The 26,760-nt window shown below is 44.2% G+C and overlaps 1 protein-coding gene across 3 annotated transcripts in view; it reads left to right on the forward strand.

The window, feature by feature from the left end:
• TRMT11 (tRNA methyltransferase 11 homolog) overlaps window positions 1-26,760 on the forward strand; it is an 87,970-nt gene that overhangs the window by 28,662 nt on the left and 32,548 nt on the right. For all 3 annotated transcript variants that reach the window (XM_073575763.1, XM_073575764.1, XM_073575765.1), the window contains 4 exons: window positions 12,949-13,029; window positions 15,604-15,768; window positions 19,149-19,218; window positions 22,298-22,429. In XM_073575763.1, the coding sequence (XP_073431864.1) occupies window positions 12,949-13,029; window positions 15,604-15,768; window positions 19,149-19,218; window positions 22,298-22,429 (448 nt within the window). The remainder of the gene's footprint in view (window positions 1-12,948; window positions 13,030-15,603; window positions 15,769-19,148; window positions 19,219-22,297; window positions 22,430-26,760) is intronic.

The raw sequence follows: 26,760 nt of genomic DNA on the forward strand, positions 1-26,760 counted from the left end.
CAGCAGCTCAGATCGAGGGGATCCAGATCCCAAAGAAGGTCAGCCAAATGACTCAAGTCGTTTGCCAGACGACACCAGCAAGGGGGGCTACTCTTGTTTCGCCATGTCTAGTTCAGGGTCGCACGCGACACATGGGTAAAGGAATTGGTGACCTCAGGTTACAAAATAAGATTTGTCAGATACCCTCCAAGACGTTTTTTTCTTTCTCGTCTTCACAGGGTGGATACCCAGGCAATAGCTCTGTTATGAGCCATCGAATCGCTCCAGCACAACGGGGTCATTGTTCTCGTGCCAGAGCACAAAAGGGCTCGGGGTGTTTATTCCAACCTGTTTGCGGTTCCCAAAAAGGATGGGCCTGGCGGACCGGTTTTTGGACCTGAGGTTTCTGAACAGATTCATCAGGATCAGGCTTTTTCCGGATGGAGTCTCTCCATTCAGTCATATCGGCCATGAAGCAGGGAGAATACTTGGTCTCGATCGTCATCCAGGATGCTTCTCTGCATTCCCATTGGTCCTCCTCACCGAAGTTTTCTAAGTTTCGCCATCAACGGTCATCATTTTCAGTTCGTAGCGTCACCCTTCGGGCTAGCCACGACTCCCAGAGGTTCACAAAAGTTATGGCAGTTGTCATGGCCCTACTGCATGCTCGAGGCATAGTCATCTTGCCTTACTTGGACGACCTCTTGGTCAAGGGCCCTTCAATACGGACATGTTGGGAAGAATGTCAACATCACGCTAGATACTCTTGCCCGCTTAGGGTCGTTTATCAATACGAAGTCGTCACTTGTGACAGCTCAGAGGAGTTCCTTCTCAAGAATTATCTTCGACACTTGTCGAGGGTCGGTAATTCTCCCTCAGGATAAAGCGCTAGCTCTCCGGCAGGGAGTCCGGACGCTTCGCCAACCAGTCCCTCATGCCATCCGGTTCAGGATGAGGATTCTCGGAAAAATGGTGGCAGCAATGGAAGCGATACCGTTCTCCCAGTTCCATCTTCGCCCTCTGTAGCACGCCCTCTTGTCAGCCTGGGACGAGAATCCTTTCACGCTCGATCGGCAGTGCCGATTGTCCCCTCAAGTCAGGCGGTCACTCGGGTGGTGGAGGACCAGTTCCTCTCTGACCCAGGGGAAACCCTTCCCCCCAGACCATTGGTTGGCGTTGACAACAGACGCCGGTCTCCTCGGCTGGGGAGCGGTGTTTCGCCACCACACGGCCCAGGGGCGATGGGCTCCGCAGGAAGCCCGCCTCCCGATCAACTTACTGGAAATACGAGCAATTTGGCTGGCTCTGCGACAGTTTCATCACTTCCTAACAGGCCGCCCCGTCCGAATTCGATCGGACAACGCCACGGCGGTGGTTTACATAGATCACCAAGGTGGCACCCGCAGCAGAGCAACCATGCGCGAGGTGGGGGCATGTGCTTCAGTGGGCCGAAGCAAACCACACGGTGAGTTTGGCAGTCTTTATCCCGAGCGTGAAAAATTGGGCGGCAGACTTTCTCAGCCAGCAGGGTCTTGCGTCCGGAGAGGGGTTATTGTATTCCGAGGTCTTCCAGCAGAGTTGTCAACTGTAGAGAACTCCAGATGTGGACCTGATGGCTTCCAGAGGAACGCCAAGGTGCCCACATATGTTGCGCGGTCAGGGACCCGCAGGCAATGACTGTAGATGCATTGGTTCTGCTATGGAACCACTTCCGCCTCCCATATCTATTTCCCCCGCTGCCACTACTTGCGAGAATCATCAAAGGGATAAGGACAAAATGGGTTCCGGCGATTCTGCTGGCCCCAGACTGGCCCCGTCGAGCGGGGTACGCAGATTTAATGCATCTACTCGCCGACGTCTCTTGGCGTCTACCAGAGTGCCCAGATCTACTTTCTCAAGAGCCGATTTGCCACCCAAACTCAGGGGCCCTGTGTTTGACGGCATGGCCGTTGAATCTTGGATTCTAACCCAGGTGGGGTTTGGGCGCGAGGTGGTCGCTACAATGGTTAGTGCCCAGAAGCCTGCCTCGGCACGTATTTATCATCACACCTGGAAGGTGTTCTTTGCTTGGTGTCGGGGCCGTTGTTGTTCTCCACTGAGATTCTCTATCCCCAACATCTTGGTCTTTCTCCGGTCTGGCCTAGACTCAGGGTTAGCCCCAAGCTCCCTCAGGAGACAAATATTGTCTCTGTCCGTCCTGTTCCAGCGCAGAATTGCTACCAATTTGCAGGCGAAGACTTTCATCCAGGGATTCTCCCACTTGGTACTTCCCTATAAGGCGCCTATGGACTCCTGGTACCTTAACCTGGTCCTAAGTGTTCTGCAGGAACCTCCTTTTGAACCACTACAAGATGTCTCTTTGCGGTACCTTTCCTGGAAAGGGTGTTCCTAGTGGCCATAACTTCCATCAGGGGGTCTCGGAACCTGGTGGCCCTATCCGGCCGAGTCCCGTTTCTCACTTTCCTTAAGGATAAGGAGGTGCTCAGACCAGCCCCTCTGTTTCATCCGAAGGTCATTTCCTCATTTCACATTAATGAGGATGTTGTCTTGCCCTCTTTTTGTCCAGCACCGGTATACCGTGTGGAAAAGGCTCTTCACATGTTAGATCTGGTAAGAGCCCTCCGGAGGTACGTGTCGAGGACGACACCGTTTCGTCAGATGGATACGCTGTTCGTGCTCCCCGAAGGGCGCAGGAAAGGACTCGCTGCCTCGAAATCGACCATAGCCAGATGGATTCGTTTGACTATTCAGGAGTCCTACCACATTGGAGGCCCGCCGATTCCAGCAGGGATCAGAGCGCATTCTACTCGGGCAGTGGGCGCCTCTTGGGCGTTTCAGCACTAGGCTTCGACGGAACAGGTTTGCAAGGCAGCAACCTGGTCCAGCCTGCACACATTTGCCAAACATTATAATATCCATACTCAGGCCTCAGCAGATGCGAGCCTGGGTATAAGGATTCTCCAAGCAGCAGTGGCGCACCTTTAAACAGGAGGTGCGTGTAGCTTGGATCGGTGAGTCAATCTCTCACCCAGGGACTGCTTTAGGATGTCCCACAATATCTGTGTCCCCCAATGAGGCGAAGGAGAAACATGGATTTTTGTGATAAACTCACCGTAAAATCCTTTTCTCCGAGATGCTCATTGGGGGACACAGCACCCACCCTGATAGCCAAGTTGGCTTCTGTTTTGTTTAATTAATGCGCATTTATTTATGTGATATAAGGGTGGTCTTTTTCTGGACATGTGGTACCTGTATTAAGGCTGATTTTGTTGTCCTCCTACTACTTTGGCACCAAACTGATTTCCGCCCGCAATGGGGGCGAGGGTGTATACGGCGGAGGAGGAGCTAACTTCTTTTTTTCACTTTGCTTCAGTCGCTTGGAGGCTGACACTTACACTCACAGTATCTGTGTCCCCCAATGAGCGTCTCGGAGAAAAGGATTTTACGGTGAATTTATCACAGAAATCCATGTTTTTGCCTTTTCAGTAGCCCCCTTAAAGCATTTACGTGCCTTCTTTGTGTTTGAGTACATAGAGGTCCTAAAATGTGGGGCTACTATTTTAAGTACCGTATATTCTCGTATATAAGCCGACCCCCCCCCCCCCCCAAATTTTGCCACAGAAAACTAGGAAAACTTATTGACTCGCGTATAAGTCTAGGGTTAAATGGTGGTCCAAGAAGATGCTCCATAAATACCCCCCATGTGCTGCTGCACAAGGGTTAATGCTACCCCATAAGATGCTCCATAAATACCCCCGTAATATGCTGCCCCATAAATACCCCCCACCATATGCTGCTGCACAAGGGTTAATTCCGCCCCATAAGATGCTCCATAAATATCCCCCATAATATGCTGCTGCACAAGGGTTAATGCTGCCCCATAAGATGCTCCATAAATACCCCTTATTTGCTGCTGCAATAAAAAAAAAAATAAAAAAAAAATGACATACTCACCTCTCCGTCGCTGGGGGCCAGGTGCCGGTGTCCTGAGCCCCTGGCAGTGGCGATATTCACCTGTCCCCGTTCCAAGCTGTCCACCGCTGTGTCTCCCGGATCTCTGCATTGACAGTAGAGGGCGCGCACTGACTACGTCATCGCGCCCTCTGCCGTCACAGCAGGAGGACCCGGAGACACAGCGGTGCACGGCTTGGAATGGGGACAGGTGAATGTCACTCTGCCCCCTGTCATAATCACCCCTCCTAGCGCAAGGTCCTCTCTGCAGCGTCAGCCCCTGCGTCTCCCTCTGCCATCTGCTTCCTGCATTCAGCGGGTCACGTGGTACCGCTCATTAAACTCATAAATATGCGCATATTCATGAGTTTAATGAGCAGTACCACGTGACCGCTGAATGCAGGGAGCAGAGGGAGAAGCAGGGGCTGCAGAGAAGTGCCAGGAGAGGTGAGTAAGGTCTCGGACCCCCCCCCCCCGTATATGACTCGCGCATAAGCCGAGAGGGGGGGGGGGGGGACTTTCAGCCCAAAAAAATGGGCTGAAAATCTCAGCTTATAAACAAGTATATACGGTATTTTTTTTTGCCATTTTCCGACCGCTTATGAACTCCCGGGGAGCGAATACCGACACATTTATGTCTGCAGAGGTTGGCAATGTGAAATTATAATTTGGGAATCGCAAGTTTTACTTATAGAAAGGAAATACTGCTGATACATCAGTGTTGCAGTGAGACTAATCAGATGGCTGGATCTTCCAAGAACAACTACAAATATCGGCTTTATCCTTTAAAATTAGTTTTGTGTAATAGGAAGAAAACAGGAATAGAACATTTTTCTTGTACATTTAAGCAGGTTGGGGGATTGTCGTTTATCAAAGGAAGAATGTAAATGGTTCTCAGACATGTAGCTTTAAGAAATATGCCTTTAATAAGTTATGTGCATAGATCACGTCCACAGAGCCATTACTCCCTGTCCTTTGACCTGATATCAAACATGTGTTTTCCCACCCGAAACATACCATACCTTTTGTCTTGGTGTCTGAATAACATTTCCTATAGTACTATAGGCTGGCCATACACATTAGATACTTGTCTGCTAATAAAGGTCTATCCAAACCCCTCACCCCCCATACACATAGACGTGTGTTCTATATGGGGAGAAGGGAGTTGCTGTTGGGCACCCCTGGCCAGAACTTATCTGCCATTCTGTAGGAGTGAAGGATTGGACATGTTGAACTCTATCTGTACACTCACTCTCTCCCCTGACATCTGGTGACAGGGGTGTAGCGGAGGGGCCTCCAAACACTATCGGCTGACTTTGGTCTAATGAGACTTTAGTCTGTCTGGCTATGAGATAAACATATTGTATTGCACAAAACTGCTACTTTTCAATTACTACAATACTGATTCTCACTTTACGTCAGTTTTTTTTTATTTATTTAGGGTCAAACTTTGTTCCCACCATGTTTAATGGTAGACGTTATAGGGGATAATCTCAATTTATACAGCATGTTTGAAGTACAGTACTAGGCAAAAGTTTTAGGTAAGTGTGGAAAAATGTCGCAAAATAAGTATGCTTTCAAGAATAGAAGTGTGTTTGTTATCAATTGGCCAAAATGAAAAGTAAATGAGCAAACAAGAAATATTAATCATGAATATTTGGTGTGATCACCCTTTTGCATTCAAAAAGGCATCCTCTCGGTACACTTGCACACAGTTTTTCACCCCTTTGTCCCCCCAGCCTGTTTTCACCTTCACGACCAGGCCAAATTTTACAATTCTGACCACTGTCACTTTATGTGGTATTAACTTTGGAACGCTTCAACGGATCCCACTGATTGTGAGATTTTTTTTTTCCGCGACATATTGTACTTAATGATAGTAGTAAAATTATTTCGATTTGATTTGGCGTTTACTTGTAAGAAAAAACAAAACGGAAATTTGGTGAAAAATTAACAATTTTCAAACTTAATTTTTATGCCCTTAAATCACAGAAATATGTCACTCAAAATAGTTAATAAATAACATTTCCCACGTGTCTACTTTACATCAGCACAATTTTTGAAACATCATTTTTTTTTTTGTTAGGATGTTATTAGGGTTAAAAGTTGACCAGCGATTTCTCATTTTTCCAAACTAAATTTACAAAACCATTTGTTTAGGGACCACATCATGTTTTAAGTGACTTTGAGGGGCCTATATGACAGAAAATACCACAAATTGACACCATTTGAAAAACTGCACCCCTCAAGTTGCTCAAAACCACATTCAAGAAGTTTATTAACCCTTCAAGTGCTTCACAGGAACTTCATTAATGTGGAAGGAAAAAAAATGAACATTTAACTTTTTTTCACTAAAATTTTATTTTAGATCCACATTTTTTTATTTTCAGAAGGGTAACAGGAGAAAATAGACCCCAAAATTAGTTGTGTAATTTCTCCTGAGCATGCCGTTATTCCATATATGGGGAAAACTACTATTTGGGTGCACAGCAGGGCTCGGAAGGGAAGTAGCACAGTTTGACTTTTCGAACGCAAAATTGGCTGGTGTCAAGGGCTGAAGCCATGTTGCATTTGGAAAGCCCCTGAAGTGCCTAAACAGTGGAAACTCCCCACACAAGTGACTCCATTTTGGAAACTAGACCCCCTCAGGCAGCCTTTCTAAAAGTTTGGCGAGCACATTGAACCCTCAGGTGCTTCACAGAAATGTATAACATTGAGCCATAAAAATAAAAAAAACTAATTTTTCCCACAAAAATGTCTTTAGCCACATTTTTTTTTAAATTTTCACAAGGGATAACCTGAAAAATTGCACCAAACAATTTGTCCTGAGCACATCGATAGCCCATATGTGGTCGATAACTACTTTTGAGGCACAGTGCAGACTCCATACATAGAACCCCTAAGTGGTAGAAGAGCAGAATCCCCCGTCAACTGACCCCTTTTTGGAAATTATACTCCTTTTGGGAATTTGTACAGGTGTAGTGACGATTTTGACTATATGGGTGATTTCCCAAAAAAAAAAAAGCAGCAGTGGATGTTGCTGCGTGAAAGCTGCAAATCTGCTATTGTAGTGCCCAGTACGTTATGCCCAGCTTCTGCTTCTGGAGTCAAGCACCGTAGGAAGCCCCCTATATTTCCATTAACAGATGACGGAGTAAATCTCTGAATGATTTGATTCAGATTAAACTCCCGAAGGATCTGCTCACTAAAGTGAGGCAGCAGAGTTACTCTGGACTCCGTTTGGCCTCTGTTCGGCAGTGTCCTTCTTTTCAGAAGTGCATAAAAATGTGGTCGACCACGCTTTTATGCAATCCTAAAAAGAATGACACCGCCGGATCATAAGCAGCCAGACAGCATCCACAGTGCCTCCATCTGCCTCATTATAGGGAATCTTCTGCTGGTGTTTTGGTCTGAATCACGTATTTCAGAGATTTAAACAGAAACCCCGGTGTAAGCGCTTAGGGCAGAGCGCAGGATAAAAGTGAGCCCAGCCTTACTGCGATCTATAGTAGACAGAATGAACAAATCAACAGGTGAAGAATTGGTTTTATTTATTTTTTTTACGCTGTTTCTCATGCATTATAAGTGATTAGATTACCTTATTCTTCGGGTTGGTGTGATTACAGCAATGCCAAATTTATATATCGGGTTCTATGTTTGGCTGCTGTCACACACTTAGGCTATGTGCACACGTAGTGGAACTCTCGCAGAAGTTAACCGCGAGAATTCCAGAATTCCATTCCGCGGGAAAATCGCATTTTAAATTCCCGCGATTTTCCTGCGGAAAAACTAGCGATTTGCAAGCGTAATTAGCTAGCGTAATTAGCTTGCGGAATGCTAGCGTTTTCCAACGATCTGGAGCATCGCTTGAAGAACTGATTGACAGGTTGGTCACACTCTTCAAACACAGTGTTTGACAAGTGTGACCAACTTTTTACTACTGAGGCTGCCTATGCAGCATCAGTAGTAAAAGATAAAATGTAAAAAATAAAAAAAATAAAAAAATATTGTTATTCTCACCTTCCGGCGTCCCGCGCAGCCTTCCCGCCTCTCTCCACGCTCCCGGTCCCAGTAATCCTTTGCGCGAATGACCGCGAGATGTCGCGCTCCCGCGAGATTTCGACGTCATCGCGGTCATTCTCACAGAATGAGAATAACAATATTTTTTTATTTTAATTCTATTTTTTACAGGGATATGGTACCCACAGCCCGGAGGACAGTCTCCTCTCCTCCGGACAGTGGAACCATCCGCAAATGTTCTGCTTACTTTTTGCATGGTGGGCACAGCCACATGCGGGAAGTAAGCGGAACAATGCAATCCTATGGGTGCGGGATCGCCGCGATTCCACTAAATTAATGAGCATGCTGCGGTTTTTACCGCGAAGCGATTCCGCCGCGGAAAAAAACGCAGCATTAGCACAGCATTGTGGAATCCCATAGGATTGCATGGGATGCTTATTTTTCGCGGCAAAATCGCGCGTTTAAAACCGCCGCAAAAAAACCGCAACGCGTGAACTCAGCCTTAAAGACGTTTTTTGCTTTGTTTTTTTTTTTTTTTTTAAAAAAAGCTAGTTTTTACATCAACATATTTTGAAAGCTATAATTTTCCCATATTTCTGCTGACAGAGTCATGTGAGGGCTTCTTTTTTGGTGGCTCAGTTGATGTTATTATTGGTATCATTTTTGACATCTAGTCTACCTGGGATTACATGAAGAGAAAGAAGGATTTCCACAAACTTGCATTTTAAAAAAACAAAAAACAAAAAAAAAACTGGTTAGTTGACCAAGATGTCTGGAAAAACTTTCCTGTTGAGTCCCACAACCAACTGTGTGCAAGTCAACAACTGATGTTGTTTTTAATTTTTTTTTTGTACATTCACTTTGCATTTTGTAAAATGGTAAAAATAAACTATTGAGGCCTCTTTCACACTTCAGTTGTTTGACGTCAGTCAAAACCCGCCGTTTTTAGAAAAAAACGGATCCGCCATTTTTTTTTTTGCAGATCTATTTTTTTTCCCATAGACTCGCATTAGCGGCGGATTCTGACTGATGGTCGTCCGTTCCGTTTTTTGACGGATCCGTTTGAATTTTAGCGTCCGCCGTCTAGTGTAGACGGACAAAGGAACGTTTTTTTCAGTGGCGGAACCGCTATTTTAAACTGCGCATGCCAGGAAGATCTTTCATTACATGCATTTTAACCCTAAACGCCGTTCTGGCACCGGCGATAAATCTCTCTCTCTCCGTCCCTTTAAATTTCATGCATCTAGCGGCTGCAGCGGATCTGTCCAAAGAACGGATCCGGTGCATCTGTTTTTTGAATAGCGGAAACGGATCCGTTTTTTAACACTTTGGCGGTTTGCAACTGACGTCAATCAACTGAAGTGTGAAACAGGCCTTAACACTTCTATTATTTTTAAAGCATTCTTATTTTGTAACATTTTTCTGCACCTTCCTAAAACTTTTGCACAGTACTCTATGTAGCTGTGGAGCCACTGTCATACATCTGCTGAACTCCACAATGTTGGAAAAAACATATACACTGCACGAGGCCCAAAATATGGGCAAGAACTTCTCATATACGCTGAAAGTGTTAACATAGCAAATATAATGTCCACAGAGCAAAAACACAATTGCTGCAAGTTGGTATAGATGTAAGAAAAATAAATGACCCTATTAATATGCAGTTCCGGAAAATGTAGGAATTGCAGGCCATTTTGTAAGTCACATACACTATAAGACCTAAAATATGATGCTTGGAAGAGAAAATGTATCAACCATGATATTTCCACTAGAGGGCAGCCTTGTATAAGATTACAAAGGTTTGCCATCACTATATTGTAGGCTACAAAGTGCAGTGTGAGAAGTTCATGATGTATATATTACTATTACTGCCCTCTTCGCCATAAATATAATCTGATATTTATAGAGAAAGATCGTATTCAGAGTGAATATTTGCACTAATTTACTCCAGTAATTTATGTGATTCTACTGTCATATACATTCTTTTTTGTGTGTTTTGCACTTCCTTAGGTCTGTGCATATTTTCTTATATAATAAATCTAAATTTAAAGAAGTTGCTTGGGACTATTTAGTTTTTAAGCTTATAATTAAAAAAAATAAAAACAAGCAAATTTGATAAGAGGCAGCTACCTACCTGTTATACCCGGTGCTGTTCGCTCCTGCAAGCGATTCAACTGCTCCATGTCAGCAGAGCAGCTCTTCTTCCAGGCCACTCTGTGGACGGGACAGGACTGCCCATGTCATATTGATTGACAGCTAGCTCCCCACAGTTAGGCAGCGGGGAGCCGGCTGTCAGTCAACATGAAGTTGGTAGTCATGCCCTGTCAACAGAGTGGAAGAGAAGCCGATGCTCTGTGGGTGTGATGTCATTAGAAAGCGCTGAATCTCTGACAGGAGCGGTCTGTCCTGGCAGAGAGCGGCGCCGGGCACAACAGGCAGGTAGGTGGCAGCTACCTGCCTGTAAATAGGCACGTTGAAACAGAAGTAAAACACAAAAAATATACATCGTATATTGAACGTCGGGGATAGGAAAATTGTGACTTTTTTTCTAAAGACATTTCCAATTTGCGTATTTCTTAACAAAATCTCAGCCTTGTTGCTTGTGATTGGTAACTTAATTTTGAAGCGTTCAGCCTCTTCACATTAACACTTCTAGGTCTGTGTGCATGAAAGAAAGATTAAGCTTGGGAAGGTTCTAATGCGCTCTCCCGTCTTTCAAGTGCCGTTCTCATCAGCTCATTACCGTATGTCGTGTTGCCTTCCATAACCAGTTCTTGGAAACGTATCCGTCAGCACCTTTGTTGTTACATACTAATCACATACACAGTGGATCTGGGTGGGCTTCTCCTTTCTTTTACACTGTTAAATTGAAGGACGGAATTTGAAATAATAGTAATTTCGGCCTCAAAACTGTCTGTGGCCTAGAACAGCCAATAATAGGTTAGCTCTTATCTTTTTAAACACCTTTGGTAAAATGAAAGCTGTGCTGTGTTTGGTTGTTATGGGCAACAGACAGTTTTTCTTTTAGTCAGATGTACTAAATTTGCCCCCAGTGTGTCGTGTATATAAAATGGCTATTTGGGTATTGAAATATGGTGCCCTTATTTATGAGCTGTTTTCCACTTTGGATCATTGGGAGACCCTGCAGTTAGACCCCCAGAAACTATTCATCACTCATCCAGTGGTTCTATATTTAGTGAGACAACCCCATTAACCCTGTGACTTGAGCATTCAGACTGGTTGCTTAGATGTATTGCATTACAGAAATTATGGTTGTTTGGTAGTGTGCATGCATCACAAGAAATCTGCTTCACGCACAGCCAAATAAGGAAAAGATGGTCGGAAGAAATACATCTCAGGTTGCAGTACTGGGTTACAGAGGGTTCACATATTTATGACGGTTTTATACAGTTTTCCACTCTTTAAGTAAGTTGGGCTTCATGTGGTTATTCACATAGCCTCCCATATTGTTTTATAAACAAAACTCAATTTCTGAATCCAATTGATCCATATATCCACTTTATTATGGAAGTCAAATCCTATCAAATGATTAGGGAGGTGAAATGTCTACTTCCAAAAGCATTGTAAAGAAACAAACAAAAAAAAGTGTTCTTTATCAACTTGAAGTATACCAAGCATTGCAGCACTAATTATGTATTTGAGTCATATGATCTTCCTGAGGGTTGCACTTTTTTCAGGAGCGCACAGCACTAGTGATGAGCGAACCCCCTGGATGTTCTAATTCAGCTGAATAGTATAAAAGTTTGGTTTGGGTACAGAACAGAACCTGGACCCCATTCACATGAATAGGGGGCCCGAACATCCCGTATTTGTAACACTGTCATATGCATGACAACGTGGCAAACGCTGCCTCTGATCAGCAGTATGCTCATTACCGCCGGTCAGCGAGCCGTGGCTCCCAGCCTGCAGCTGTATCCAGAAGTAAAACGTTTCCCCCTGGTCACAGGTGGTGATTGATGGGACTACTACTCCCATGAGCCTACGCCTGCTGCTGCTAATAACAGCGAGAGCAGGCGGTGGCTGATGGGAGTATTCATCAGCCGCCACCCGTGCTATAAATAATTAGATAAAAAATGGCATGAGTTTCCCTGCATTTTTGATAACTAGCCAGGCAAAACTGACAACCCTGAGCTATTAGCAAAGCTGGTTATCAAGCATAGAGGGGTCCCCACGCTGTTTTTTATTTATTTATTTTTTTTTAATTATTATTATTAGATGTGCCAATTTTGGCAATTTGCCTGGCTTTTCCCACTTGCCCTGTAGCGGTGGCAAGTGGGGTTCTTAATTGTGGGGTTGATGTCACCTTTGTATTGTCCGGCGTTAGTAGAATCTATAGGACACCTATCCATTACTAATTCTATAAATGTACTGTAAATAAACACACAGAATACAGTTCTTTATTTGAAATTAAAAACACACTTTTTTTAATTTAAAAATAACAAACAGTTGTAATCCCTAAACTAAAGTGAGTATACAAGATATAACAATGTCTTGAGAGACCCGACGCCAACATTCCTGATATGGCGGCAGTTCAGGGCTGTGGAGTCAGAGTCCTAAAATACATTGGGTACAGTAGTTTAGTGCAGTATCTGCTGTAAATGTTTTCATAAGAGTTTGGGAAAGTTATGAAATGTCCTATAGTTGTCTGTCAAGTTCCTGATCTAAGGATCTTGGATGAATCTGTGCTGCAGTGACCAGTGCTGTGGGGTCTGGGAAATTGAGGAGTCGGAGGTTTGGCTTACTGATGTCACAGCCCTGGGCAGTAGTACGGCATGCGAGACTAGAGTATTTTTATTTTATAAGAGGGACTTTTTAATTTAAAAGATGTTATCAGTGCAGTGGACCACCCCTTTACTGTTGACACGGGTGTTCCTTAAGCTCAGTTCCACCTATTGGTTGCACCCTGTGGACATGTCTATGTTAATGATTAATGATTCCACCAACGTGTCAATGACTGTGGCCTGATTCCTCCGATAGGGGGACTTTTGGTACCATGTGCACACTTTGGGGCTTACGTGTGTGGCACTGAGATTGATTACAACACAGTCCATGGACGGGGTGAGTAAGCTTTCTATTTTCTACGCACCTCATCACATTTCCACAGATGTCACACTGTGCTGAATTTCTGAAGAATGCCGTGAACTCTGATTATTTCAGTAAATTGCCACGTCTAACCGTAAGGAATCTGTGCTCCTCGGTCATAATAGTCTCCAAATATGAAGCTACAAGAAACTATTGGGTTTATGATTCCTTATGGGGCCAACAGTTCAATAATCACTTACTGTTTGCATGGAAAAACATCTATACTGGGCAATTTCCAGTCCCGAGTGCTTGTCGTGAACCATACACAATAATTATTGCCAGAACCGCAGAGCTGTTTGCTGGAAGCATTTATTACATTACGGCTTTGAAGAGCTGGGCGAACGTTTCATGCTAGACTAGTATTAACAGAACGTAGCTAATTTAGTACAACGGGTCCTGGAGCGCAGGTTGTTCCATGGGAGGCATACACTGGAGCTGCTGAGCACATTGCCTCTGATGCTGGGACTCTGGGACGTGGAGCGCTGGCCTTCACTATCTTTGTGCTATATCTTCATCTTTGCCTTAATTATGTCAAAAAATTTGTCTTCCAGTCTGGAAACCATCAGCAGGCTGTCTTAGACAGATCTCCCGTTACTGATTTTTCTTATTGAAACCATAAGGGTATGTGCACACATAGTTTTTTGTCTCTGCGGATTTTGTAGAGAAAACTGCAGGAAATCCGCAGGACAAAGTGCTGCGGTTTTTCTGCGGTTTTGCCCTGCGGTTTTCACCTCATAATGGATGAGGTGTAAAACTGCAGCGTTTCTGCACCAAACAATTGACATGCTGCGTTTTGAAAACCGCAGCAAAACCGTGCGGAAAAAAACGCAGCATGTGCACAGCTTTTTTTTTATTTCCATAGGAAATAAAGGTACTGTACAACGCAGCAAAATCTGCTGCATTTCTGCAGAGCCAAAAAGTGTCTACAACACTTGACCGCTGCAGCTAGTCGCTGGCCTCTGCAGTCTCGAGCCACCCGCCGTGCTGATTGGCTGCCGCGATCACGCGCTGTAGTAGGGATGTCACTGCTGCAACCTGCTAAACCAGAGCGGCTGTGGGAGGGCAGTGGCGAGGCAAATACTAATGCTTATTTTACTACTTTAAAAGCATTATCTACCCATTTGGCTAGAAGACAGTTCATCCCTTTGTGTGTTGTTTAAAACAGGTATTTTTAAGCACTTGGTATTGTGCCATGGCAGTCTAGAAGTCTAATAGTATTAAAGCGAATCTGTCAACATGTTTTTTGCTACACCATAATGAAGAGGCGAAGACCCTGATTCCAGCAATGTGTCACTTACTTGGTCTGCATATGGTAGCTTTGATAAAATCACTGTTTTCTCTGCTGCAGATCTAACAGGTCTCTGAATGTTGAGCTTGTATAGCCCTACTGATTGGCAGCTTTCTGTGTGGCCACTTTCTGCCTCTGCAGAGTGTAATCAGTGGTGGGGGCTGGGTTGGACAACATGGCAGCAAGTTTACTACTAGTCCTCTAGTGATAACGTCCTTCTAAGGGTGTGTGCACACGTTGCGGTTTTTGCTGCGGATCCGCAGCGGATTTGGTCCTGCGTATCTGCAGCAGTTTCCATGCGGCTTACAGTACTATGTCACTTTTTTTGCAGAACCGCAGATGCATTCCATTCCGCCACATAAAATCTCTCTCTCTCCCCTCTCTCTCTCCCCCTCTCTCTCTCTCCCCCTCTCTCTCTCTCCCCCTCTCTCTCTCTCCCCCTCTCTCTCTCTCCCCCTCCCCCTCTCTCTCTCCCTCTCTCTCTCCCTCTCTCTCTCCCTCTCTCTCTCCCTCTCTCTCTCCCTCTCTCTCTCTCCCTCTCTCTCTCTCCCTCTCTCTCTCTCCCTCTCTCTCTCTCTCTCTCTCTCTCTCCCTCTCTCTCTCTCTCCCTCTCTCCCTCTCTCCCTCTCTCTCTCTCCCTCTCTCTCTCCCTCTCTCTCTCTCTCTCTCTCTCTCTCTCTCCCTCTCTCTCTCTCCCTCTCTCTCTCCCTCTCTCTCTCTCTCTCTCTCTCTCTCTCCCTCTCTCCCTCTCTCCCTCTCTCTCTCCCTCTCTCTCACTCTCTCTCCCTCTCTCCCTCCCTCCCTCCCTCTCTCTCTCCCTCCCTCTCTCTCTCTCTCCCTCCCTCTCTCTCTCCCTCCCTCTCTCTCTCCCTCCCTCTCTCTCTCTCTTTCCCTCCCCCTCTCTTTCCCTCCCCCTCTCTAACTATCTCTCTCCCCCCCGCAGGAATATTTCCCCCAGCAGTTTCTCTTCGGAAAAAGCTGCAGCAAAAACCGCAACGTGTGAACACACCCTAATACAACCGTGATTTAAAAACAACTACACAAAGCAGCCCATTAAGTGACACATCACTAGGATCAGGGTCTCAGATTGTGGCAAAATTCCTGTGACACATTCCCTTTTAAGTAATGTGCAAAAAAATATCACAGTAGGTAAAGTAAGTTGGAAACATGCTAAATTTCACATTTGTTGATATTATAGCCAATGATAATTGAACTTTTTACAATGTATGTTTTATATGATTACTGTCTTACCTTCCTGCCAGGTAAAGCAACAAGAATGAATCAGAAGTGGAGAGGGCCAGATGAAAATATAAGGGCCAACTTACGCCAGTACGGGTTGGAGAAGCACTATCTAGATGTTCTTGTGTCTGATGCATCCAAACCCATCTGGAGGAAAGGGCCATTATTTGATGCCATCATTACAGACCGTAAGTTCCCAACATCAAGATAAGGGCAGATATTGGTGGCAACACAGGCTGACCATTCAAATGTCTTCACATCCTTTTGGTTTCGAAAAATTGTCTAAATGTTTTAGTTTGGATGAATATATAATAAATACATGAAGGTGCATCAGTAACGTATAGATAATTTCATGAAGACCTGTCCCAGGATTTTGGACTCTTAAAGGGGTTGTCCGAAAGTAACAGTGAATTTCATACCATGGCTTCTTTAAGACCTGTGATATTCTCATGAACTGGGACTTATAGGTCTAACTTTTTAATTCCATAATCCAACCACTGTTCTAATGTACCTAAGTTAAAAATTCCCTCCCATTCCTTCTTCTTTACCTTCCTTATCTGTGTTTTTTTTTTCTTCAGCTGACGTTCTAGTCTCTCAGCATGCACTGGGTTTTCTCAAAAGAATGGTCATTAGGGCGCTGGGACTCCTGTCACTCGCACTGTTTGTTAGACAATCCCTGCATGTGTTACAGCTGTCGAACACCTGCGAGACATGCAGCCTTGGTACCGGAACATATTGGAGCACGCCAAAGTCACTTGGCTAGCATAACACCTTTTCCGAGCACGTTCGCTCATCACTATTAAAGAGTCCAAAATCCTGTTGACAGGTCCTCTTTTAACTCCTTAGTGACTGGGCCAAGTTTTTCAAATCTGACCAGTGTCAGTTTGTGGTAATAACTCTAGAATGCTCAACAGATCTTATTGATTTTGAGAGTGTTTTTTCATGACACATTGTACTTTATGATAATAGTAAATTTATTTCGACATTTTCTGAGTTTAGTTATAAAAAAAAAATTAGAAATTTGTCAAAACATTCTAAAAATTAGCAATTTTCATACTTTGAATGATTTTCCCTTTAGTCCAGACAATCATACCGCATAAAATATTCATTTAATAACATTTCCCTCATGTCTGCTTTACATCAGCACCATTTTTAAAATATCCTTCTATTTTGATAGGATGTAAGAAGGTTTAAAACCTGTACCAGCAACTTTTTCAAGCAAATTTACAAAACTTTCTTTTTTAGGGACCTATTCAGTTTTGAAGTGACTTTGGTGGATCCATATGTCATAAAATCCCCCAAAAGTGAGACCATTTTAAAAACTGCACCCCTCAAGGTATTCAAAACTGCTGTCAGGTAGTTTATTAAACTTTCAGGTGCTTTTCAGGAATTCATACAAAGTGGCATGACAGGAATGTCGCTAAATTCCGAACAGGCCTCTATAGCCAGGAGATTCTAAGGCCGTTATATGGCCATGAATGGCAATGGCAAACATCAGGACCACACAATCAAGATCTCAGGGTGCTGATGGGGTTAAAGAGGGATCCGCCACACTCTGTTAACCATTTAGATGCTGTAGTCACTATTGACAGCAGCACCTAAGGGGTTAAAAAGCCATGGATCAAAAATAGGAAAGCAGGGGGAAAGGATGATTGCTCATCAGGCTAAGCTTGGAGACTGGCCGTGCCTGGAATTCAGTGGCTGACTACCACATATGAACAAGCTTGAAGACAAAGGATTTTTCCGGCACTGGAGATTTAAATATTAAGTAGCTTATTAAATGTAATGAATTATTATCTAAAACAAGTTCTGGCCTATTCCTGGATGTGTGAACCCTTGACGATTGGTAGGGGTCCCATTTTTAGAATACAGCGTCAGTGCGCATGCTCTAGCTGCACTACATTCATTCCCTATGGGACTGCTGAGAGCATAGAGAATGGATATAGTTGTGGTCCTGCGTCCCTGCTGTGCCACTTTGAAAGAGGGATACAATTTTGCCACTCTGACAATCAACTTGAGTCTCCGTGGTGAGACATCCACTGATTAACTCTTCATTACCTTTCCTATGGATAGGTATATGCTTATTTTGTCCGGACAACTCCTTTACGTTTGCAATTCTTATCCTTGAATTGGACGTCTAGGCTCTTTGAGTTTTAAGGTGGCCATACACTTGAGATAGCTGCTCATTCTCAATCTCGCCATAGATGTACACACATGGCTCAGGCTGAGCATTGATAAAAAGTGAGCTGTTACCAGGCTCTTCTGACAGCATCATGTCTACCCTGAGAACAAAGGATCAGGCACAATGAAGTCCAGCATATCTCTTTCTTCTTCTCCATGACTCCTGTTGTGTGGGGAAAGTCGGGACACGCCAAATACATTAAGTATTGAAAATTGGAAGATTTGACTATCATTAATCTATCTTGTTTGGCCATGATTATTATGGCAGAATAAATGGTTGCTCATAACTCAGTCTTTCACCATAGTGTGTGTTAGAGATGATGAACATCTAAGGCATGTCCTGGCTGACCGTAAAAGAGAAGCATCCAACACTGTATTCCTCTCCAGCTGTCCAGATATATTTCGTGCACACCTGCTGTGGGCCAAACTTTGCTTTTAGTTTCTGATGTATTTTTTGATCAAATCACATATTAAATGGTGCAAGTGGGAGATACAATATAGATAGGTCTGCATAACAGCTGAAGCTGTGTTTGATATCGGACTTCTGGTTGGGGAGGTGTGACATCGGCGGCCGTGCCCGCCGATGCCCCTTCAGCGGCGGTGCCCGCCGCAGCTTCCTCTCACCTGCGTCCCCCTGTCCGCGCGCTCTTCCGCGCTGCTCACCGCTCTGCTACGGGTAACCGCGCCGGCCTTAGGCCGCGCACGCGCGTTCCCCCGGCCTCTTCTGTTGGTAGGGGGCGTCGCTAGGGGAGGGTCTGTAGGGCGCACTTCCGGTCTCCGCATATATCAGGCGTCCGCTCTATTCTGAGGGCGCCTGGTGATTGTTTGTGACTTGCAGCACCCATCGGCCATACCTTTTCCAGTGTACCCTGCCTATCCTTGCCGTTCCCATTGTCTGCCCTGTTCCTGGTCCATTTCCATCTGTCTGTCTCCTCCCCGTGGTCCCCGCTGAACCTTTCCTGTAGTCTCCTAGCCATTACCTTCCGCCTTTCCACCCCGCTATTCCTGCTCTGTCTGCCTGTCCTCCGAGTCGTCCCTGCTGGCTCCGGCTGTCGCGGTTCCGCCCCCTGCGGTCCTGCCCCTAACGATCCCTGTACAGGGGTCGGTCTTCACCAGGTGCGCTCGGCCCAGGGGCTCCGGATCCGTGATCCAGAGGGTCCACTCTTGGACGTATTAGCCAGAGGCGTCACAGGAGGAGGCTGTTTTTTGGCTCATCCATGACTTTGTATTCACACGCTCACACAAAATGAAAAGCATTAAATGCATTTGAATAATGGAAGAAAAGGAAATCAAAGAGACAGGATTCACCAGAAATCAAGGTTTTGAAAATAAGCAGTTTCCGTATTATTGGATATGTGTGTGACCATAACCCATTCTCCATCTTCAGCCCCATATGGTATTCGGGAGTCAACTAGGAAGACCGGCTCACAGAAAGAAATCCTAAAGACAGACCAATTGTGAGTTTCCCCTCAATGTACCTGTCTGTGGTCACTTACTGTGTTAGTGTGGTGGTGGTGGACAATTATAATGTGTGTGATGTAGAGAAAAGAAACTTGTCTTAAAAATGGGTGTGTGTGTTTATAACTTATTGCTTTTTGTTTCAGTAGGGTGCTATAGAATGCTAAGGGTTGTATGCCGCCGAAAGCTCTACATCAGCCAAAATCATAAAAATTACATTTAGCCTCTTGCGTATAGGCTTTTTCACCCAGCTTTTATAGACTCACCTGCCCCCTAGAATGACCCAAGTGTGTCTAGGTCTGAATTGATATATCTCCAACACTGTATATGTGTAAGCAGACATGCTCTCCATGAGTGCGTGAAAGCTCTCTTTGGGGCATTGTAATACCATATTAGTTGCCTCTCAACTTACAAGGAAAGTAATAAAACAAAGAAAAGTTCCTTAATGTTTTACCTATATGAGTTTATAGTAACCAATATTCAGTGAAGTGCATCATTTCAGCTTCCAGATATGTAGACTGGCCTGTACTAAGCAGGACTTCTTAGGCTATGTCTGCACGTTGAGAATTTGCTGGCAGAAATTTCTGCAAAGTTTCTGCAACTGTTGGCAGCAAAAAAAAAACGTGTTTTGGCGTGGTTTTTGGTGAGTTTGTGCCTCGGTTTTGTATGCGTTTTTTGCATGTGTTTTTGCACATCAATGAAGGATTTTTTGAGCTAAATAAAGATATTTAAAAAAAAAGTTTTGTGATGTAATTTCTTGGTTCAACTCCACCTTTTCATTCTGGTGCAGTGTGGCATCATGGTAATGGGATTAGGTCTTGGTGTCAGCAGCTGTCAATGACACCAAGCCCTAGGTTTAGTAATAAAAGGTGTCAGCCAGACACCCTCATTACTAAGCTGATAAGTAAACACAAGCACACACAAACAAACACATGCAATCCTACACACATTGTCACCAGCCTATGTAGGAGCCTTAACAGAATGAACCTACATAGGCTGTAACCAAACAGCAACTCTTAATTAAAAAAAAAAATGAAAGAAAAAAATTTGAGTGGGCTCCCGCATACTTTTAATAACCAGCAGAGGGAAGATCGACGGCTGAGAACTGATGTTAATATTCTGGGAAAGAGATAATAGCCATAAAGGTTCCCATGGCATTAATATCAGCTCACAGCTGTTTGCTTAGTCTTTACTGGTTAATTTACAGGGGTACCCCAGAAACAAAATTGACATGGGTTCCCCTATAAAATCTAACCAGCAAAAGCTAGGCAGACAGCTTCTGGCTGATATTAATAGCCTAGGAGGAGGCCATGGATATTGGACCATTCCCAGACTAAAAACATCAACTCTCAGCCGCCCCATAAAAGGCGCATCCGTAAGATGCACCAAATCTGGCGCTTAGCCTCGTTCTTCCCACTTGCCCTGTAGTAGTGTCAATTGGGGTAATGGTTTGGTGTATTGTCAGGTGACATCAAGCACACAGACTAGTAATGGAGAAGTGTCTATAAGACGTGCCCATTGCCCCCATTACTAACCCCATAGTGATAGTATAAAAAACACACACCTAGAATAAAGCCCTTTATTTGAAATAATGACACAGACTCTAAATTAAACCATACTCACTGAATGCCTAATTCACTGAAGCCAACGTCTCCTGTAAGAAAAATAAAATAATAAACCACAATATTCCTCACCTCTCCGCAGAGAAGTTAATCCGTAATGTCCCACGACGATCTTGATGTCTTTGATGTCAGTCATTGACAGATGTGACTGCTCTACCCAGCCGCCGGCGATATACTGACAGGAGGTTATCGCTCCCGCAGTGTATCACTGAGCTGCCATGAGAGAGGTTACCGGAGTTCATCAGCTGATCAGCTTCGGTGATCTTCCTTACGGCACCACCGCTGCATGAGAAAGTTCACGCAGCGGTGGTGCTGTAAGTGAGAGCACCGGATCTCAGCAGCTGATGAACTCCAGTGAACTCTCTCATGGCAGCTCAGTGATACACTACAGGAGCGATTACCTCCTGTCAGTATATCGCCGGTGGCTTGGTAAAGCAGTCACATCTCCCAATGTGACCACGTGAGATCGCCGTGGGACACTCTGGATTACGTGGACTTCAGCGGACAGGTGGTTATATAGTGGTTTATTATTTTTTTATTACTTCTAGGAGATATGGGCATAGGGAATTTGGCATTCGGGCAAGTATATGTTTTTTTATTTTACATTTTTTATAGACGAAGAGGGCGTCAGGGATTTGGTGTTAGGTGAGTATAATTTTTTTTGTTTTTGTTTTGAATATGTACTCAATTACTTTACATGTTGTTGTGTTTTTTTTAAAGTGTGAGCACAGGCGCCGGCTGACGAGAGACTACTTCTTCCATCAGCGGCTCCTGTTATCACTGTTAGTGACAGCAGACATATCTTAATGGGAGGAGTAGTCTCATCAGCCCACGTCTGCTGACCTGCGGTAAGCTTTTTACCGCTGGTCACTGCTACGAGTCACCATATCTCTGCAGGGTCACGCTGACATCTGACAGCGTAATCCCGCAGCGCTCTGATGAACTGTCTTACAAGCGGTAGCGTGACCGCTTTTAAGAACCACTGCGCCGGTGTTTCCCACGCTATCACGCAGATGACAGCATGGGACACACCATAGGAAGTCTGTAAAAACGCAAATAAAAACTCAAGCAAATCCGCAAACATTTTTATACCTGCGTTTTTGCTGCGGATTTGACTGACTCAGTTAAAATCAATGGGTGGAAAACGTTGCAGAAACACACAAAGAATTGACATGCTGCAAAAAAAAAAAACGCACTGCAAATACTCTAAGGAAATTTCCTGATCATGTTCACAACACTTCAGGATTGTCATTGAATTATCTGGCATAAGGATTTCATAGCAGTTTTGACCCATGTCCGTGCGGAAAAAACGCGCCGAGAGCACATAGCCTTAAAAGGAGACATACAGTATTTTTTTTGTTTTGCTAAACTTGGATTTTTAGGACTTTTTGTATTATGGTATTTTGGTTAGGAATATGCATGATCTAATATATATATATATATTCTTTTCTTTCAGTCCAGAAAATCATGTTCCCGTCCAGCTAACATACCATTTAAGCGATATATTTTTGGACTTGTTAAACTTTGCAGCTGAGTTTCTAGTTGTAGGAGGGAGGCTGGTCTATTGGTTACCAGTGTACAGGCCAGAGTAAGTGTTTTTTTGTTTTTTTTTTTATATTATTTTGTGAGATCAATTTACATTCTTATTCATGTAACTTTCTGATGGTATACTTGCGTGTAGAATATTTTTCACATTTGGTTATTACTTGCTGCCAGGTATGGCATTCGACATTTATAGTATTTATTTCTGGTACTCAACACTTTGACGATTGCTACCTGCTAGCAGTGGATGGAAATAGTCTTGCATCCAGTCTAGCAATCCTCTTTGAGCTAAGCAGCCTGGACTTCATTTTACCTAAATAAGGATAGGGCATTAATATCAGATAAGTAGTGACGAACACCCAGCAGGTCCATAGATCAGCAGGTATAAGCTCTGACAGCTCAAGAGAATAGGAGCTGATGTGCAGTTCTCCGTGGTTGCCGTACATATTAAATAGTGCTGTGCTGTTCAGCCTAGTTAATCGATTACATTCAGCCGCCGCTGGAGTTAATCGCAGATGATCGGTGGGGGTGCCAGAAATAAGACCCCCAACAATATGATATTGATGACTTACCTTAAGGATAGGTCATGAATATTAATTTCCAGGACAAACTCTAAGGCTGTGTGCACACGCTGCGGATTCCGCTGCGTTTCCGCAGCGGTTTTGGCCGCTGCGGACACGCAGCAGTTTTAGCTGCGGTGTACAGTACCATTCATTTGAATGGTAAAAAAAAAACGCTGTGCCGACGCTGCGGAAAAAACCGCGCGGATTTGCTGCGGTTTTGAATCCGCAGAAAGAATTGCATGTCAATTCTTTCTGCGGAAACCGCTGCGGGTTCCTATCTCCACCATTGTGGAGATAGTGAATCCGCAGGACCAAACCGCAGGCAAAACCGCAGATAATCCGCAGGTCTTTGGACCTGCGGATTATCTGCGGTTTTTGCAAAATCCGTGCGGATTAATCCGCAGCGGATTCCGCAGCGTGTGCACACAGCCTAAGACATTTGTGGTACTAATATATTTAGCTTACTAGGTTTAGCTATTTTTGATTGTCTACAATGGCTACTACAGTTATAGGAATGTTTTGGCTTTTTAAGCTTCAGGTGGCAAACCGTTTATGAAAATCACGAGAAATTAAAACTTTAATTCTAATAGAATCTTGCAGAAAAATTTGCCATACTGTTATTAAATGAAATCTGTCAGTAGGGATTACCCCTAAGCCATCTATAGGATTCTGAATAAAATGACACCTTGATGTGTGATCTGATGTCTTAAGAAAAATGTGTGTTTCTCTGGAATATATAAATGAGCTGTTAATATCTTTGTGCTGGGCACATATCTCCTTAAGAATCTGCCTCTAGAGCTTATTTTAAATGAAAGGGGATGTTACCAGTGTGAGACATAGTGTGAGTCTGCTCTCCTGATCTTCATGTCTCACTGGTTATTCCCCCTTTCATTTAAAATAATATGTGGAAGCAGATTTTCACGGAGATCTATATCTGGCCCATAGATCGTAACTGTTAATTTACATATTAAGAAAAACGTTGAATTCTCTAGATTAAAACATCGGATCACAGATACCAAGGCATGATTTTATTCCACTTTCTATGACCTACATGCCCATGCCGTAGGTTTACGAGGGTTTATCCTACTGACAAATTCCCTTTTGATGTTTGCATGACACTGGGAAAATCCCTTTTAAGATACTCGTAATATCATTTGTCTTGAAACTTGGCTTAAACCTCTCCTTATGAAAGAAGATGGGAGAATAAATTGGCAGTTGTCAGAAATGGGCAGGAAATCCCATTCGACTATTTCATTTTCTCTCTGTTGCTTTGGTTTCCGCTCTCTTCTCTTTTTTTTTTTTTTTTTTTCCTCTCCGTCTCGCCTTTTCCTCCCGTCGCGCCTTTTCCTCCCGTCGCGCCTTTTCCTCCCGTCGCGCCTTTTCCTCCCGTCGCGCCTTTTCCTCCCGTCGCGCCTTTTCCTCCCGTCCCGCCTTTTCCTCCCGTCGCGCCTTTTCCTCCCGTCGCGCCTTTTCCTCCCGTCGCGCCTTTTCCTCCCGTCGCGCCTTTTCCTCCCGTCGCGCCTTTTCCTCCCGTCGCGCCTTTTCCTCCCGTCGCGCCTTTTCCTCCCGTCTCGCCTTGTTTCCTCCCGTCCCGCCTTTTCCTCCCGTCCCGCCTTTTCCTCCCGTCCCGCCTTTTCCTCCCGTCCCGCCTTTTCCTCCCGTCCCGCCTTTTCCTCCCGTCGCGCCTTTTCCTCCCGTCGCGCCTTTTCCTCCCGTCTCGTCTTTTCTTCTTTTTTTATCTTACTTTTCTGTCTCTTTGTAAGATAAAATAATGACATCATAATGTAATGTGAGGATGATATAGAGATCATGAGTTGGTTGTAATGTTATGATGTTATCATTGCATCTTCTAGAATGTGTTTTATAAATTTAAATAATGAAAAATGGCAAAGAAAGATTATTCTTAAACCACCTGCCATTTTCTTTCTCTTTCCTTTCTTTCTTTTATCAACACCATTTCCTAAATGTTCTTTCTGCCCAAGCAAACCTCATTACTGTACTTGTAGAGAATAATATACACAGTGGAGGTGAGTGACAGGCAATGTTTTAACAAGAAGCAATAACCATTTCTGTATGAAAGATAGCATCAAGCTAGAAAGCCGATTATTTGTGTAATCTCACATGGACATCGTTGTTGTGTCTGAATTTTTCACATTCTTCTAGTTGTAACCCTTGTGCGGTGTGTGCGGCCATCACTACTGAGCTCACACCGACTCAATCATTGTGTGGTGTGCAGTGCCTTGTGGTTAATGTTTTGTCTACAGCATGGGAGGTTTTATGCTGCCACTGTTCTGCCAGTAATAAAACCACTCATTAAACCTTTACTAAACCCATTATTCTTCAGACTTTACCAGTATAGTTAACTCCACTGACTTAAAAGGGAAATCCAATGATCACGATAAACAAATATTTCTTAGACTCATTCCTTGATCAAAATCCTGTTCTTGTAGCTTGTGATCTCAGAAAAGCACTGAGTTCTAGTGTAAAGATCTCTATACAAAACTTAAATATATTGAACCCTTCATAAATAAACATTCAAGCAAATAAACGTTTGCTACAAGAAGACTTGTCCGCTCTGGAACATGTCTGTTTCAGTAAAATAATTTTATTCTCCATGATAACTCTAATCCACACTGTAATTCTGGATCATCTTTTCTCTAAACACTTCATTATGCCGTTCCTCTATTATGCCTTTCTTAAAATGTGTGAACAAATTGATTACTGGGTGTTACCAGTTTGGGGTGTGTCCCTACAAGCTCTAACAATATCCAATCAGTGCTGTATGTGTCAGACTGTGTGGAGACACAACTCTTTGATAAGGGAAATGCTATACCCCGTTCTAAATGTGTTCAAGCTTTTCTAGGAAGAATAACAGAGGAACATTACAATTTTATCGTAAAATATTATCCAGAATTATCATTTCATAGGAAAGACTAGTTTAAACACTTTCATGACATCTGCCGTACATGTATGTCGCAAGATGGAAACTGGTGTATGGAGCGGGCCAGTGTATGGGTGAGCCCGCCCCATACCTGGCAGATGGCTGTTACAGCCAGTATGCATGGTCTCCTCATCCCCATCCTGGTTTGCATGGGCCCCCTCATCCTTATCCTGGTATGCATGGCCTCCTCATCCCCATCCTTTTATTCATGGTCACCTTATCTCTAGCCTTATCTCTAGCCTGGTAGTCATGTCCCCCTTATCTCTAGCCTGGTAGGAATGGTCTCCCTCATCCCTATCCTGGTCGGAATGGTCCTACTCATCCCTATGCTGGTATGCAGGGCCCCCATCTCTGTCCTCGTATGATTGGCCCCATCCTTTTGCTGGTATGATTGTCCTCCATCCCCATCCTGTGAATGGCCCCATCAGAAATACATTAAAAAAAAAATTAAAAAAAAAATTCCACTTGCCTTCCTCCGCTCCCTCACAGCGCCTTGTTCCGGTGCCAGCAGCTGCTTTATTCTTGTAAGCAGCACATGGCAGAAACGTCAAGCACTGCTTACAAGCCAAAGGACAGCTGCCGGAATCCTCACTCTCTGCACGCCGAGACAATGTGCGTGGAGGGCAGTGAGTATTCATTGCTCGCTCTTTAATAGGGAGCACAGTGTCAGCTGCCGGCTTCCTGCAGCTGCTGGGCAGTCACGTGTGCCGCTACTAAATGGAATGAATATTCACCGCATTCCATGCCCATGGGAGTGTAGCTTAGTGACTATTCATTTCTCTTAAGTAGCGGGCACACATAACCACCCTGCAGCTGCAGCAAGCCGGCGGCTGACACTGCACTCGCTACTAAAAAGCAAGCAATAAATACTCA

This window comes from Dendrobates tinctorius, unplaced genomic scaffold (genome assembly GCF_039654945.1).
Source record: "Dendrobates tinctorius isolate UK_male_01 unplaced genomic scaffold, ASM3965494v1 ptg000046l, whole genome shotgun sequence".
Lineage (NCBI taxonomy): Eukaryota > Metazoa > Chordata > Amphibia > Anura > Dendrobatidae > Dendrobates > Dendrobates tinctorius.